This window comes from Phyllopteryx taeniolatus, chromosome 10 (genome assembly GCF_024500385.1).
Source record: "Phyllopteryx taeniolatus isolate TA_2022b chromosome 10, UOR_Ptae_1.2, whole genome shotgun sequence".
Classification (NCBI taxonomy): domain Eukaryota; kingdom Metazoa; phylum Chordata; class Actinopteri; order Syngnathiformes; family Syngnathidae; genus Phyllopteryx; species Phyllopteryx taeniolatus.
Window position 1 is genome coordinate 19543467 of NC_084511.1, and position 17234 is coordinate 19560700.

Sequence of the window (17234 nt, forward strand, 5' to 3'; positions counted from 1 at the left end):
GCTAAAGCTCCTATCAAATCCATGTACATTTATTTATACAGAGAGATAAATCCTCATTCAGTGCTGCGTCACTCAACACAACCACACAGAGTAGAGAAGGAGTGAGCAAAAACATAGGTCAATCATCTAAACCTGAGAAAAATAATAGTCACGGTTTTGCCGTTTGCCAGTCATAAATGTTTAAACATCATTTATAACTTCGCAGGCTCCCTTTCTTACAGAGCTATGAATGTTTGGTCGACCCCTCGATGACTTATGAATGCTTTTGCAGCATATTGGTGGAGAAGATGAGGGCAGAGGCATCAGGGTGATTCTATGATCTTTCATGTGTCAGCCATATATATGGGAATATTACATCTGTACCCCCATATTTGGTTTCATGTCAGCTACTTGATTTTCTTACAGTTCAGCAATTTTCTGACCTATGGGGAAAACTATTCTTCTTCCAGCCTGTGGGCACAACATTCAATGACGTTATACCTCGTTTGAATGTGTAGATAGTGTCACTGGCAGACAGGTTCGTACTGGTGACAAAGTTCTCTCGGTTGGATGCTTCAACCTCAACCCGAGACCAGCGTTCCAGGTTGCCTTGGAAACCGCGCACATCACCCGTTGGGAGGGTGATGTTGGTCACACGGCCTTCGTTGTTGTACCTGCAAAGATAAACACAAAGCTGATGATGGACAAACGTGCACACAGATATGACTGTGCCAGTTCGACAAATTAAACACACAAATACTGTGTGTACACGCAATAACGCCACACTTCCACACATACAAGTGTCAGCTTTGATTCATAAAGGCAATTATCCAGCTGTGAGATGATAAATAATTCAGACAGATGTGTGTGCGTACTTTATCTGTTAAACTGAACCTATACAATATCAAGGCATTGCAGAGAAGTATTCTACCTAACCTGTCATCAGTCTTGTACTGTAACAAAGTAAAGATACCTGATACTGTACTTAAGTAGAATTGTCATGTGTCCATATTTTACTTTATTTATATACTGTATTCACATTTCTGAGGACCGGGATTCAATCCCCCGCCCCACCTGAGTGGAGTTTTCATGTTCTCTCCGTGCCTGCGTGGGTTTTCTCCGGGCACTCCGGTTTCCTCCCACATCCCAAAAACATTCATGGTAGGTTAATTGACAACTCTTTATTGCCCGTAGGTGTGAATGTGAATGCGAATGGTTGTTTGTTTGTATGTGCCCTGTGATTGGCTGGCAACCTGTTCAGGGTGTACCCCGCCTCGTGCCCGATGATAGCTGGGATAGGCTCCAGCACGCCCGCGACGCTAGTGAGGAGAAGCGGCTCAGAAAATGGATGGATGGATGGATATATATATCGTATCTGGCAACTTTCACTTTTACTTCTCTACATTTCAGAATTAAAATGTATACATCTTGTCTCCTTTCTTTGATTCAATATTGACAAACTCGACAAACCATGCTTTACATACTGCATGAAGTACTAGGTGCTGTTCAACCGGGCTTAATACATTGCAGCTTGAAAAAATTCTGTGAAATCCCAGTAATCGTGTGGATGTGGTTTTTCTGGCCCTGGTCTTTTGTCCTCTCACACACAAACTCAAAATATTACACTGATGTGGTAGCGACACCAGTAGGCGGACATAATGAAAATGAGATGCAGGTAATCTGGAAAGGCCACAATCTCCCATTTGTGTGTAAATCCCTTGTTTAAGCACCTTGGTTTGCGCACTTTTCATATACGCGTATTCTCCCGCCCTGACACACCAACCACGCTGAGTGGTGATCTTGGAAAGTATACTTTTCCTGAGACTTGTGACTGTCAGCCGTGGAAAAGATCAAGCACACTTTAAATTTGAAAATAATTTACACCAGCAGAAGTGTAGTCGGCCAGTCAGGACGTGTGGAACACTCTGACTGGCGGCTAGTTACACATTGTAGGAGAGCATGTTTTTTATTTTTCAATCAAAATACTGTGCTTACAGTGGACGACTGGTTAGCACATCTGCCTCACAGTTCTGGGGACCGGGGTTCAAATCCCGGCCCCACCTGTGTGGAGTTTGCATGTTCTCCCCGTGCCTGGGTGGGTTTTCTCCGGGCACTCCGGTTTCCTCCCACATCCCAAAAACATGCGTGGTAGGTTTATTGAAGACTCAAAATTGCCCTAAGGTGTGAATGTGAGCGCGAATGGTTGTTTGTTTCTATGTGCCCGATTGGCTGGCGAGTGGTTCAGGGTGTATCCCGCATCCGCCCAAAGATAGCTGGGATAGGCTCCAGCAGCCCGTGACCCTAGTGAGGATAAGCGGTAAAAGAAAATGGAGGGATGGAATACTGTGCTTAAGCAAGCTTGGAGGTCCATCAAAAATAAAGGGTGTACCTACTACCGTGCTCTTGCAACTTCAGTGGTCCCCAATCTTTTTGCACCACAGACCGGTTACACTAACAGATATTTTGATACACCACTATAGAAACAAAAAATTAAATATACAATATTACCACGACTGTAGTTGTTTTAATTAGTGGCTGCCCTGCACTTTTTCTCTTCAATGAGCTTGTCCTATCTAAAGAACTTAAAAGGCTTGTCTTTTAATGCCACCCGTGAACATTAAAGTGGAATCAGTCCTCACAGTTTTAGGTGAGCATTGTGAACAGACAGCAAAAAATAAATATTCGCCATTAAATATCACAACTTAAACGCTGGAATGGCCAACTCACAGTGCCTCTTTGATCAACTCAATAAAATGTGTTTTTCTTCAGTCTCTCTGTGGTTGGGGACCTTGCTCTACAGTAAATTATTGAAATCATCAGCATTGGTCAGAAGGTGACTCGTTTGGCTGGAGAGCTGAGCCTTCATGTTAATACATATAGTTAGTTTTATGCCAATGTTGGAATACTGCATAAAACTGTGGTAAAATAACATAAAGCAAGGAAAATATAAACAAAAAACTGGGACTGTGGCAGTATAAATACATTTGATAGCTTTCTGGATGTCTCTTTTACAATATTATAAGGATGCTTGGCGTATATTGTACCTGCATCTTAACTTCAAGTGCAATATGATGTTGCACCTTCCCGGGGTGCTTGACTTACTACAGCTTCTGAAGCATGTAAGAGGAAAGGTGCTTAAGTTGACGGGAGAATGCTGTCAAGGCCACATTTCACAGGGAATGCCCACATTTTAGTATTGCTTCACCGAGAGTGGGTATCTGGCATGAAGTTGCATAAATGAGCCAGCCAGAAACGTGTGCAACTGCGTGTCGTTTCCCTCTTACACACATGGGAGAATATGGCCTTGAGTGTTCATATGGGTGCACTCCTATTGTGTCTCTCTCTGTCATAAGGGCATCAGACGCCGGTGTCAAGTGATGGCCAGGTTAACTTTACTCCTTAGCCAACACACAGATCTTTGTGAAGGGCCGACAGTGACATTATTCAGGATTAGCTCTCACACTTACTATTCAAATGCTCTCACACATACAAAATTACTGAAAGCTTCTTATAAACACTAGTCAAACATGCTCATGAACACTTGTTGCTCTTATAAACATAATAACATCTTAGAAATAATCTTATAAACATAATAACGAAATGCTCTTATAAACACAAATCAAACACTCTCATATGTACGTCTGAAAGTTTTTCTCTCCTAAACACTACTCAAATGCACTCATGACCACTTGTCAAATGCTCTTATAGACATTAGTCACTCTTATACGCACTACTGAAAGTCTCTCTCATAAACACTAGACGCTTTTAATTTGTAAGTGCTGTAGGATATGAAGCGTTGGTCGGCCAATCAGAAGCCGTGTCATGTATGACGCAGTGCTAGGCTCGTCTACCCACAGCTAGATGCCATTAACCGAACGTGGGTGCTACCAAATAATTGTTTAAGTTGTTAAGTTGTTTAGTTGAGTAATGTGGATTGTCCTAATCAAAGAATAATTAAATACAGGTACATCAAATTAGATTAGTGTGAAAAGCTTAATATTGTTAGGAAGTGCAATTCAAAAAGTGAAACTCGTGTAATAGAGATGCACTACAGACTACTTCACACTCAGAGTAAAATATAAATAGACTTTTTTTTAATATACTGTAGTCCATTTTTTCAGTACTCATTAAACACAAGTATTTTTCAGAGGGAAAATTCCTGCCTAATTTCTACATTAAAAATTATGTTACTTTTCAAATTAATTATTTCTTTTCATGTTATATTTTAGTTTCTAGAGAAGGGGAATTTGGGGTTTTTGTTTGCTAAGAGCGATAATCACCAAAATTATACATATATATTTTAAATATGAACTATTTCACTCTGAATGTGTGCAGTACATCTCTATATATGAGTTTCACTTTTTGAAATGTGAGGTCAAATAATACCTAACTAAATCAAGATTGACACTATTCCCGTGTGAGCATAATTGACATGCGCGTGTGCATGATTGACATGGACGACTGATTGTTATTCACATGTGTGCGTGAGCGCCAGTGACGGGTGCTTGAGTGTCAGCGACATGAATGCGTGAACGCCAATGACATGCGTGCGTGAACACCAATGACATGCGTGCGTGTGCGCCAATGACGTGCATGTGAATATGATTGCTATGCCTGCGTGAGCGTCAGTGAGATGTGCGCGTGAGCGCCAGTAACATGCTTGCGTGAGCGCGTTTGACTAGTGTCTATGAGAGCCTTTCAGTAGTGTGTGTGTGTGAGAGCTAATCCAAAAGAATTTCCCTAACGGCCCCTCATAGATTTTCAACTACTGTTTACCACTGAAGTAAACTAAATAAATTAATTAAAAAAAATTTAAATTCCAACCACTCACTTTTTGTGAAAATGTTTACTTTTACTCCCAACACATGAGTACATTTAATATTAGAAAATTACTTTTGATACCTACAGCAAATTACTCAGGTAATATTCTACTGGATCCCTTTAATTTCCACAATTTTGTTGTTGTTAAGATACTTTCAGTGCTACTCAAATATCGCTTTCAGGTATTTCATACAAGACTCTCTGTCACTAATACACATAAAAAGTATGCTATGGTACTCCAATATTTTTTTCCCTGGGAGAGGTAACAAAACAATTTCCAGCAGATGGCTATGACACTTCAATGGATTGTATTAGCAGAAACACAATCATAGTAAAACAGACTTCTATGGCCTCACACACAGTCAATCAAGCGATGAGTACAAGACACAAAGCAATGTGAGTGTAGAACTTACTCATACACAGTGGTCCAACTGTTCTCATCGCTCTTGGTTGCTAGGAGACCGGTGTTACCATGGTAAATGATGTGGGCGACATCGTGACCTTGTGCGGACACCTTCCTCAGTGTTCCGCTGTTACTAAGAGACAACCGGTACACCTGTCCACCAGGTAACGCCAGCCAGATTGGCACACCATGAGCATCTCTCTTCACCTGGAGTCCATGAGCATCACGGCCCGTCACTGCAGACAGTAGGCCATCTCTACTATAAGAGAAGTTGTACAGGTAGTGGCCGGTGATCAGGTGCTTAGTGTACAGGTGGGAGCCATTCTGTTGTGGACAAAGAGACACACACTTTGGTCACATTAACATTTCTACCTCCTGTCGTGCATAAACTAGTTAACAGTCTTTTTCAAGTAAATAAAAAAAAAACACTTAATACTGTAATAGGTGCAAATAGGCCAAAATAATGATAAACCAAATATAAATTTACAACTGAAACACTTAAACGATGTTCATTATTTTTGTGTTGTAGTATGTAGTATGTTGTAGTAACTTCAAGGTCCCGCATTTGGCTATTTAAACCTCCATAGAGTGACTCTCTACCATGGACTTAGTATAAAAGTGTCATTTTCCTTTATAAAACACCTTGGTTTTGTCATAGCTGTCCTCTGACAGCTACTTCTGTTTGACCCAGTTTTGTATCCGCTTTTTCCATATTTGGCAAAGACCGCCCCCTTTCCTCTAATTGGTTTCTGCTGTGTAGAAGACCCAATTGTGAGAGCACACGTGCTTGTTATGTTGACAGCGGAAGGCGGAGAAATACGCTAGTGATGAAGATAAGCTCGAGAAATTAGAATGACCTGATTTCAGGTCTGTAGGCAGAAAAACCTCTGGAGCTCAGGAATGCGTGGACGATATTAATTCATATTTCACGTTTCCTGAGTCACCATAGAGACACAATTACCTCCCAAATACTAGAAAAAGTTCGCTTTGCAATATGTCCCCTTTAATTATTTTTGATAATCATTGATGTACTTTTTGTCATGAGCTGTGCCCTGCAGTTCTTTTGTCGGAGCTTGGGTGGCACTTTGCGCCCCTTTCGCCCTTCCTCTCGCTCTTCCTAGTAATCAGCCCCACCTGTCATCAATCAGCCTTCATCACCACCTGCATAAAAGCCTGCCAGATCCAAGACTCCACTGCCAGAGTATTATCATTCTCCTGTGATACAACGGTTCTCAAGTATACAAGTAAGCTATACCATTCCTCGCTACTTTTCTGACCTCCGTGTTTCTCATCCTCAGTGCTCCCTCCCTGCCCCTCATTGAGTTGAAATTTAAATACCACCCAACCAGCTTTACAAACAGACACATTTAAATAAAAAGTTAATTCATAATAGTAGTAAAATTTATTTGACACAAAGACGGCATCTTGCGAATGTAAACAATTGGGGTTGTCCCAATTCCTAGGGCCATTTACCCCTCTACGCACCCCTTCAAATGAAGGGTGAAGGGGTAAGACAAAGGCGAAGTGCTAAGGTGTAGAATTGGGATTGGCCCCAAGTCTGCTTTGTTTAATCTATTTGGTGACTGCCCTTTTGTCTTCTATTACCCCCAGAAGGAACCCTCATGTGGGGGAATGAGCTTAGGGCTCCCACTGACTCTGCACTGTTTTATTTTTTATTTATATATTCATTTATTTTTTATTATAACAAGTATGGACTGCAATCTTGGCAGAGGTTGAACGTTTTTTGTTTTTTTTACTGAAAGTGTTACTCCTATTGATGAACTCGATTGTAGTTTACACATTGGCTTGACTGAGAATGGTTCATTTTATTACACAGAGCGCTGCTTCTAGAGCTCTGTGTGTGCAGATAACATCAAAACAGCTCAATAAAAAATGTTGCATTGAATAAACAGGACAATTAAAATCCATTTTATTTCATTCAGTACATAAGAGTTAAATATGTTACTGTAACTATATTACAGTCAGGCTATCTTTATTGCATCTCTCTGACAATGGGAAAAGTACTGTCATCAATTACAATTAACTACATGTTAATTTCATGTTTTATTTACCTTATAAATACAGAACTCAGGAGGCTAAAAGCCAAGTCCTTAAAAGCTCTTTAATACAGCTGTATAACAATATAAATGCCTAAAATGTTTCCTGAGCAGGGAGGAATTTATTTTGCCTGAGAATCAGCTGTATCCATCAGGGTTGCTAGGCAACAGAAGTGGGGCTCTATGACACAGGCGTAACAGCAGCAATCGGTGGGGCAAACAGGAAAGCCACAATTTTACACGCCTGACTCATTTCATTATTACTTCGTGCTTGCAGCCCCCCACATAAAGATTGCAGCTTTCTTAGAACAATTTGCGTCCATGTTAAGAACATACTTAAAACAGCAAATTAATTTTCGTTTTGAAAAAACTTTTTCAGGGCATCGATGGTAACTGGACTGTTCTGGTTGTCTTAGAAAACGTTTCACCTTTCATCCAAGCGGGCATCATCAGTTCATGCATAAGGCTGGGTAGGACAGTGGAGTTTTTGGTGTGGAAACTGACTATTTGCAGGTCTACGCCAAGTTGAAGGCATGCACCAAACAACAAATGGTATTATTCTTTTCGAATGCAAAACAACAGTCATTAACATGCCACTGTCTGTCAACAGTACTCATTGGGTGGTAACTCCCTTGTTAATATGCCATTTAAAAAAAAAAAAAAAAAAAAAATTAAAGGTTGTGTAGCTGCCTCAAGGCCAAGAGAGGCTGTGATTTTGTTTGTTTTTTTGTTGGAGGCAGAGCTATTGAGTCTCTTTGGAATGGACAAAAGGAAGACATTGTATGTATGATATACTGTACGTAGGTGGTGTCATAAGCCACCTCTTCTGTGTATAGATGCTCTTTCCACCTTTATGTAAATGGACTCTCTGACTCATCTTTCAATCCAGTAAATCTTTTTCGATTGATGCTGTTACTTATGTTTATGTCTTGGACATTGACGACAGTGTATTTCATCAGCAGCCCTACCACAGACCACAAAAATTGGAAAGCAGTGTGTTTGCTGGTGGTCAAGTGACAATAGGGGTGGTCAACACTGAGGGTGTAATTCTCATCAAAGGAGAATTATAATCAGAAACATTCTCCTCTATGTCACTTTTGTGGTCAAAAAGAGGTAACAGCACCTTATTGATAGAAAGCCTTTCTTTACATTTGATTTTCGGTTGAGAGAGAGCAGAAAGTCTGAGCAAACAGTACCAAGAGAAATGCTTTAAAATCGGTGAGGCAACGTGTAAACTATGAATGGTTCTCACACTACTACAGTTATGTTATGTTCGGGCCCTATACCTTTTTGAAGATTATACAACTGTATGTTACAGTGATCTCAATATCGTCAAAACAACCAGAACAAATGTGTGTAAAATGTTGATATTAGTCATACGTTTTATACAATAAAACAGCCTGGGTTCAAATTGACCCCAAAGAAAACAAACGCGTACGTCTAAATTTTGTTTACCCAGTTATCCACATTAAATTAGGAAGTCATGAAATATGAAGGAAAAAAAAGTGTGAATCATGCAGTCTATTGGAAGATTTTAAATATTGAATGGGGCCAAATTGACCCTAAACATACAGGTAATAGGTTAAGCACTATAAACATAATCTATATAATAATAAAAATAGAGGATTACAAAAATTGGATGCACAATTCCATTAATGCTTGCCTTGCTGCATTCACAAAATTAGGCAACGTGTACCTTGCTGAAGAGGTAGAGCTCCTGGTCTAGTGGGGAGCTGATCTCCACCAGTCCAGCTGGGCCAGGCTGAGGCTGGTTGGGGCTGACAGCTCGGATGCGGATGTTCCCTAGATCAGCAATATACAGTGTGCCATTGGGACCCACGGCCAGAGAGGAGGGAGCTTTGAGACGAGCGTCACGCGCGTAGCCTCCGTCACCTTATAAAAGACACAAATTGTGAGTTAGCACCATGATGCCACACTAAGTTACAAACCACCCTCATAAATGTTACTTTTGAGAAGCAAACATGCAATTAAGTTAGCAAACAAGATTTCATGGTGTGTCTATAGCAGGACTTGGACTCCAGTAGCTACTCAATGTTCTGGATCAGATCAGCATGATACTGACTCAATGCATTCACATGTTGTGGTAGCACAGCAGAATAAGCGCTTGGTGAAGCTCTTTAAATGTAGCCGGCAGGAAGAACAGAGCTTCTGGCGGGTCAGTGCAGCCACTGGGATGGCGGTTGACCTTTTAAAAGCATACAGTAAACATATACAGCTTTCTTTGCGCGTATTTTGTGGCTGCATGCTGACATTCAAAGACAGAGACTGTGTGAGTGTTTGTGTTGAGGACATGGAAACGGAAATCCTCTGAAGAGTGTAATCATCAGTTAACAGCAAGACATGATTGAAAATATGCAAAGCAAAGCTCAAGAAAAAAAGGAACAGTTACAGCCCATTGGCTAGTAGCATGGGAGAGACTTCCCTTTTCTTTGAAAAGGGAGGGGGAAAAATGACAGCTTTTTATGAGCTGAATTAAATGATAAAATCACATCCTCTGACACTTACAATGGAAAGCATGGCCTTACTGACAAAAAACCATCTGCTTATATGTTTGGTCCTTTTCACAACCTTGTATTAGATTTCCGGTTCCCTGCAATGATGTGGCAACCAGTTTAAAACCTTCATCTGCTATAGCGGAACAGCTTTTCGTTCGTCAGCCATAATATGATTGGCTCTGAAAGGCTTTTCTAATGCGGGTTTCTACTGATATTCACGTTTGCAAAGGAAAGATAGCAATGTGAATAAAAATACAAGCATCACAAAAACATACGGACACTTATATACGCAAGACAGATTCAATTTTAACACACCCTTCAATCTCCCATTTCAGTTACGTACACACATGAAGGTCATTGTCATTGCTCAAAGACCAACTTCCACTTAAATTAATTAAATCAGAAAGGCTGAGCAAAGACAGAAAAATTATAAAATGGACAAAGAAGAGGAGGTTCTCCTCAATAATCAGTGGAAAATAGGCAGAAAGATGTAATCTCTCCTTTAAGACCACTTGATGACTTCAATTACAGCTTGTCATCAAGCGTGTAAGATGTAATGTACTTCTAAACCAGGCTAAGAGTTCACTTCAAGTGCAGATATATGTTGTTCTTCGCACTATAATCATATAAGTATAATATAATACAGTCATTATGATAGTCGCATTCACATAACATGAAGATGTGACTGCATTGTTGTTTTGTGCAAACTGACAGATAACCTACCAGAGAAGCAGTCACAGTTGGGGTCTATCTTGCAGTCACAGTCCGTAGGAGCACCAGCGATAACCGATAACTCCCCATTGGTTGACACCTGTAAAGTGTTCAAAAGTCCATGTTATACATGGCAACAAAACAACCCAATAATGATGGTAATATGTATAATCTTGTTAGATAATGCTGAGTTTTTTGAAGAACTTGCTGTATGCATGAATGTAAATCACATAATTATTAAATTATTAATTATTAAATTCCTTGTGCTCATAAACACCCTCCTCAAGAACAGTAAAAAAATAAATACACACAAATTCATACAGTATTTGGACATTCCCATGGTGTGTATACTTGCATATAATTGTTTGACCAAATGAACATGGTACCTTTGGGCATCTGGAAATTGTACCCAAGGATGAATCAGACTTATGCAAGTACACAATTCTCTTTCACAGGTGTGCCTTTAATCAACTCAAATGTTGTCAATAAACCTATGAGAAGTTTCCAAATAAATGACATCATCATCTGGGTTTTACCAAAATGTTGAAAGGTATAGTAATTTTGTAATGAGTGAAGGTACATTTCTGACTTTGAAGAAAGCAATGAAAATTTGACTACAAAAATCCTCTCAATCTTCTGGCATTTAAGAAATAGATATAATTTTGGTAGCGGTTAGCACATCTGCCTTACAGTTCTGGGGACCGGGATTCCAATCCCGGCCCCACCCGTTTGCATGTTCTGCCCGTGCCTGGGTGGGTTTTCTCCGGGCACTCCGGTTTCCTCCCACATCCCAAAAACATGCGTGGTAGGTTGATTGAAGACTCTAAATTGCCCGTGGGTGTGAATGTGAGTGCGAAGGGTTGTTTGTTTCTATGTGCCCTGTGATTGGCTTGCGACCGGTTCAGGGTGTACCCCGCCTCCCGCCCGAAGATAGCTGGGATAAGCTCCAGAAGCCCGTGACCCTAGTAAGGATAAGCGGTAAAGAACATAGATGGATGGATGGGTATAATTTTGGTAATCCTAATTGACCTAAAACAGGAAAAGTTTAGTTTGAGAAACAAAAGTGAGCGTCTTTTTATATCGCGTATGTAAACATCAGGTTTTAACTGAGAGTATAAAACAAATACACTGATCACATATAAATAGGCACATTTGCTACTATGCACATTTGGTGCTTGATTTAGACCTCAAACGAACAAGAGTTCCAGCATGTGTTCCATTCAAAGAGACACAGCTGACTTTAAATGTCTTATGACTTGACTATGATCAAGGCATCAAAACTATGCCCTCTACATGGAAGAAGATCTGGCAATTGATGCTTGTCACGGTTCACTCGCTGTCTGTTCCGTGAGTGTGCTGAGAAAAAACATCTTGTGATCGTACAGAGTCGTGCGTCTGTGTGGGAGACAAAGGAAGCGTTTTGCAGGAGGTGAACAAACGGTTTCAACCAGCAGAGGTATTAGTGGTTGCATGTTGCATAGAATTCCTCCTGGCATTACTATGACCCTACACCCTAATGAGGACAAGCACTATTGAAAATGGATAGATTTTTGTTGTCACGTGTAATGATGTAGACCTCTACCGAGAGGTGTTTTGAATATTTTTTAAAGTCTTATGTAGGCCATAACGATAGAATTGTTGTTTTTGTTTTGTTGTTCTTGTATTGGTTTTAATTAGATGGCCCCGATGAACCGGTCAAAAAGTGTATAGGCTTACTAGATCAGAACATTAAGTTTGTATTGCATTTTCACTCAGCAGACCCTATTTGCCATGGTTTGTCTCATATTGCATGCATTTGTTTTATAAAATACTCATGATAGCATTACTTCATTCTAAAATGCCCTCAAAGAATCAAGCATTGATGAACAGTTGTGGTCTTAAAGTAAATGTGAGAAGGGATGAATTTAGACCAGAAATTGTGTGAAATAAATTGACAGTCAATCACCTCTCATCTTGTGAACTAACACAAAAATGAATAACATTGGTTAAAAATGCCAATGCGTATTTAATAAAGGTGGTTGATGGTGACAGTTTGACTCTGACGTTGACTATTTATACTTCCATTATTTCCTATAAGCAAAAAACATCTACATTGGAGTGAAAAGACTGAGTTATAATGATTTGGCTGGATGGATGGATAGATGTGGAAGGAGCTGCAGTTCAAGGTCTGCATGAGAGAGTCCAAGGTGCTTGGTACTTGTTGGCTCAAAAAATGATGAAAGTAAATTACCAAGATGTGTTAAAGGCAATGGAAGTAACACTATTTATTGTGTGATCTATACTGGCAGATGTTTTCCACCGCAATGATACCTCAAGCCTTTTCACTGTTTGACTCAGTATCCTGAGACTATTGATTGAGCCCAGCGGGCCGTATCTTTGTTGGTGCTGGTGCTTGACTTTTAGGAAGTGTTAGGATGTAAGCAAGCTAAATTACAGCAGAAAGCTTTAAAATCAAAAAAAGAAAGAAAGGCTGGATTGTTTTTTTTTTTTTTAGCTTTATGACTTCTGAGTATGAGCATTATAGCAATACTTTAGATTAGAAATGTGTAAAATAAATCTTGTTAGTACTCTATAAGAGGACTGTCAAAGCATCATCAATTTGAATGAACTGAGTGTTTGATTGATGAAGTGACCTGCTGAATGCGATTGATGCGCCTCTCATCGGTCTCAGCGATGAACAGGGTGCCCAAGTGTGACACGGCGATGGCTTTGGCAGCTTCCAAAGTGGCTCGAACTGCAGCTCGGCTCATTAGATGGTGGTCAATACCTGGCACCTGGCAGTGGATGGGACGGCCAGCGACAATACGCACTTGAAGAGTCTCTGATACCTAAAAACATACACGTTCGTGTGTTAGCCATAAAAAGGAGGCGTATAAAGTAGATCTTTAAGTTTCTATTTAGTAATATTAACTTAATACTATTCATTATCCATGTACACATAGTATGTTGTGGATCAATTTTGACCTGTGCCTTATCCTTAACATCTATCAAATTGTGAACTACTGAGCTTTTCAAAATTTATTAATAACCCTTTTTGACATTAAGAAATGGATGATTAAACCTTTTATTCAATAGGGAAAGTGTATTTTTATTTGCTCCATTTTTGGTTCTTGTTTTTGCAGTTGCATATCTCTTCCCTGTGTCAAGTGACCTCTGTGTGACTACTGTTCCTTATGTTTTGGAATGGAATGTAGAGTGCAAATATTCTTATTATTTTACTCCTTCACGCTTGTGTTTCCCCCATGACACTTCAAACACCAAAAGGTGCATGTTTCTGTACTTGTACAGAAACATGTACAAATGGGGAAGCTGTACAAATGTCATGGGAACACAGACCATTCTTGGTATTGTTTCAAACTTCCTTTTGAATGCTGTTACCCGTGTACCATCATAAATACCCAAATTTATGGCATGTACAGTATCATGGGTTAAAGATTCCCACCAATTCCACAATTTCTTGATTAAACATACAGTGGTTAATCAATTTTAGTGGACATGGGTCAAATTTAGAACGGGGTAAGTGTACACAATCTTTGTAGTAGCTGCACACAAGAATAGAATTTTCCAAGATGACGCCAGCAACTCTGCTGCAGTTAAATGGTAATACCATTTGATTTTGAGTTGCCTGATGATGTTATACAATTATTAATTTACTGTATTAAGATGTTGCCCATGGTTGTGCCGTTACAAATGTATTATACAACTTAAGAATTGTTCGGCGACAACCAAGCAAAACGCATTAATCTAATGGTTTTGGAAGCTCAAAGACATTCACAACCACATTTCCAGTCTTGTTAACGTTTTACCATGGCAATTTTGTGTGATATTTATTTCAAGATCATCTTCTCAGACATGATTTAAGTTTTTACATTTGAGGCCATCCACCTATGGCTGACATGTTTTTGAATCAAAGTGAGCGACAAACAAGAGAACAGCTTCTGGAACGACAGCTGTATAGCATTTCTTCTTCAGCAGGGAGCAGGATTTTTACTTAATTGTACGTTACTTGTATCATTCAGTGAATACAGAAAAAGTGACAACAAGGCAGTCTGAAATAAATCATGTTTTTACTCTGCAGCAAACGAGAATCAGTATTTCCCAGAAAATCACAAAGATGCAGAGGAAAGAGGTGTAGAATACAGTACATTCACTCACTGGCTGTTCGCTGTGTATACTACGTGTCTGTACGTGTGTGCGTGCGTACGTGCGTGCCTTTACCTGTAACACAATGTTGTTGTCCAAGATGTAGAGGGAGTTGTCCAGAGGGTTAATAGCCAAGTCTGTTGGCCACTCCAGACGCACCTGCATAATCATGCACAGTAGATACAGTCTATGTTTGTATATTTATACATGAACACAACAGCCTTGGCAGTGGCAGTGACCCTCAAGCGTCAGTTACAGGTGATAGGAATAATATCTGCTTAATAACATAGCATTAGGCCACCTGGCCCTTCCCGCTGATGCAAAGGTCAGCATCAGGCAGGGAGCATTCCCTGTGTTTATTCAGCTCACTTCGGCGGTGATCCAAATGTCAGCCAATAACCATGATCGCCGCATTCTAAAATAGTGTACCCTGCTTGCTAACACTGTGGGTCAAACACACAGACAAACCTACACAATAAAACATAAACAGGGGTCTTTGTCTGTGGAGATTTTTCAGTGGGATGAGAGATTGATGACTGTGGAGATGGATTGGTAAATAAATGGTTCATGTTAAATTGCCACTGACATGTCCAATTATAGGCTCTGTCAAATGAGAAAGAAGAGGTTTCAATCTGAAATCCCATTTTAATGGGGAGGGAAATGAATCAAGCAGGGCTCATCCTGTCTTGAAACAAAAGAGGACACACACCAGATATCTGCTCATGATACTGAACTTTTCAGTGATGGCAGGCAATTGCTGCTGCATACTGCATACAAAGAGTCTGGCCTGAACAATTTCTGTCAAACGACCTCAAACTTGGTCAAAACATTTTACGGTTCTAATGAAAAGTCAGTGTCACTCTCTGTTGAACAGATTTGTTCAGAACAAAGTCTTGACCACCTCACGAGCCAGACATGAAAGTTTCTTTTAACATAAAATGTGATACTGTGACTGATTTCAGATTAATCATATTCAAAGACAAGCCTTTGAAGTGCTGCAAACTACAGGCAACTGGAACTTTGAAAAACAGCAAACTAGCTCTGTTTCATGAGGAACGAAAGAGGTCTATGGTGGCAGAAATCTAAGTTAGTCTCCATATATTCAACAGATGAATCTTTATTGGAACAATTTACATGTTGTTAGTCTTCCTGGCCACTAGAAGTCATAAATTCATTATTAGGTTACAATCTCAATCAGGAGATTGTTCCAGGAAATGACATAATAGGACATTCTCTTTGTAAAAACAGTTGCTGTGACATGCTCAGAAGTTGGAGTGTTTTTTGTTCTTTTCCAGCCACATCAATTCTTCAGTCCTACCCCTTTGAGTGGCAATACGAGTAGGCCTACAGTAAGGTTTTTTTTTAAAAATCTTTTATGTTACACACTATATTCAGACACATTTTTATACAATCGTTCATGACGTTGTACCTTTGAATTTATGTACATTTGACTTTACTATGGACTGTTTGCATGTGTATTGTATTGCTATTTATTTTTCAAATACATTTTTATCTGTATTTAGCTTTTACACATTTATCATAATAAATCCTCCCAAACACATTATTTTTGTCATTTTGCAGTGATGGCAGTGGTTGGTTAACAGCACACTGAACATGTGTGTGTGTTGTCTCCATTTATCATAATAAATCCTCCCAAACACATTATTTTTGTCATTTTGCAGTGATGGCAGTGGTTGGTTAACAGCACACTGAACATGTGTGTGTGTTGTCTCCATGTATACTCTTGTATACTCATGTACGAGGTGTGTCAGAAACGTTGCAGGACTGGTGACACAAAAGATATATTTCAAAACCAAAATACAAGTTCTCCGCTTTCAGTAATCCTCCTGGAGTCTAACACACTTCCCCAGCCTTCTCTGCGACGCCTTCAGGCATTCCTGAAAGGATTCTTCCGTGATCCTCCACAGCTCCGTCGTCACAGCCATAGATGTCCCACTTGAGCTCGGGAAAGAGGAAAAAAAATAAAAATCACATGGATAAAGGTCGGGTGAATAGGCGGGGTTGCGCCTCCACAGCGATGTTATTCTCTGCCAGGAACTGTCGGATGCTCAGGGCATTGTGAGCAGGTGCATTGTCATGGTGGAGCAGCCATAAGTTGTCCTGCCACAGCTCCCACCTCATCTTGTTCACTGAACAATGCCAATGCCGCAGGATCTCTTTGTTGTCATGCTGGTTGATGGTCTGACCCACATTGAAGGGGAAAACTGATAGGTTGGGTTTGAAATACAGTATATCATTTGTTGGCACCAGTCCTGGAACCTTTCTGATACACTTTGTGTTAGTTTCACTGACTACTCTAAATTGGCTATAAGTGTAAAAATGAGTGTGGATGGTCTTTTTACAATATGTCAATCAATCAAATAAAAAAATTACTGAATATCAGTTCAGGGTGTACCCTCCCTCTATTCACAGTCAGTTGGAAATAAAATAATGCCTGCTCATCAGCTAAATAATTAGTGATAATAACTTTTCAAATTAATTAAAAAAACATTGCCATTTAAAATGTTTGTTGCTTACCCTAACCAAAACGATAACTTGAATATATATATAAAACTCTTTCAAGAAATATGTCCAGGGCTGCTT

General features: G+C 39.8%; 1 protein-coding gene across 2 annotated transcripts in view; it reads right to left on the reverse strand.

Moving 5' to 3' along the window:
* The window catches only part of tenm1 (teneurin transmembrane protein 1), a 220131-nt gene that overhangs the window by 17774 nt on the left and 185123 nt on the right, over nucleotides 1–17234 (reverse strand). For both annotated transcript variants that reach the window (XM_061786698.1, XM_061786697.1), the window contains 6 exons: nucleotides 14706–14789; nucleotides 13121–13315; nucleotides 10500–10587; nucleotides 8957–9153; nucleotides 5214–5527; nucleotides 481–653 (listed from right to left, as the gene is read on the reverse strand). In XM_061786698.1, coding sequence (XP_061642682.1) covers nucleotides 481–653; nucleotides 5214–5527; nucleotides 8957–9153; nucleotides 10500–10587; nucleotides 13121–13315; nucleotides 14706–14789 — 1051 coding nt within the window. The remainder of the gene's footprint in view (nucleotides 1–480; nucleotides 654–5213; nucleotides 5528–8956; nucleotides 9154–10499; nucleotides 10588–13120; nucleotides 13316–14705; nucleotides 14790–17234) is intronic.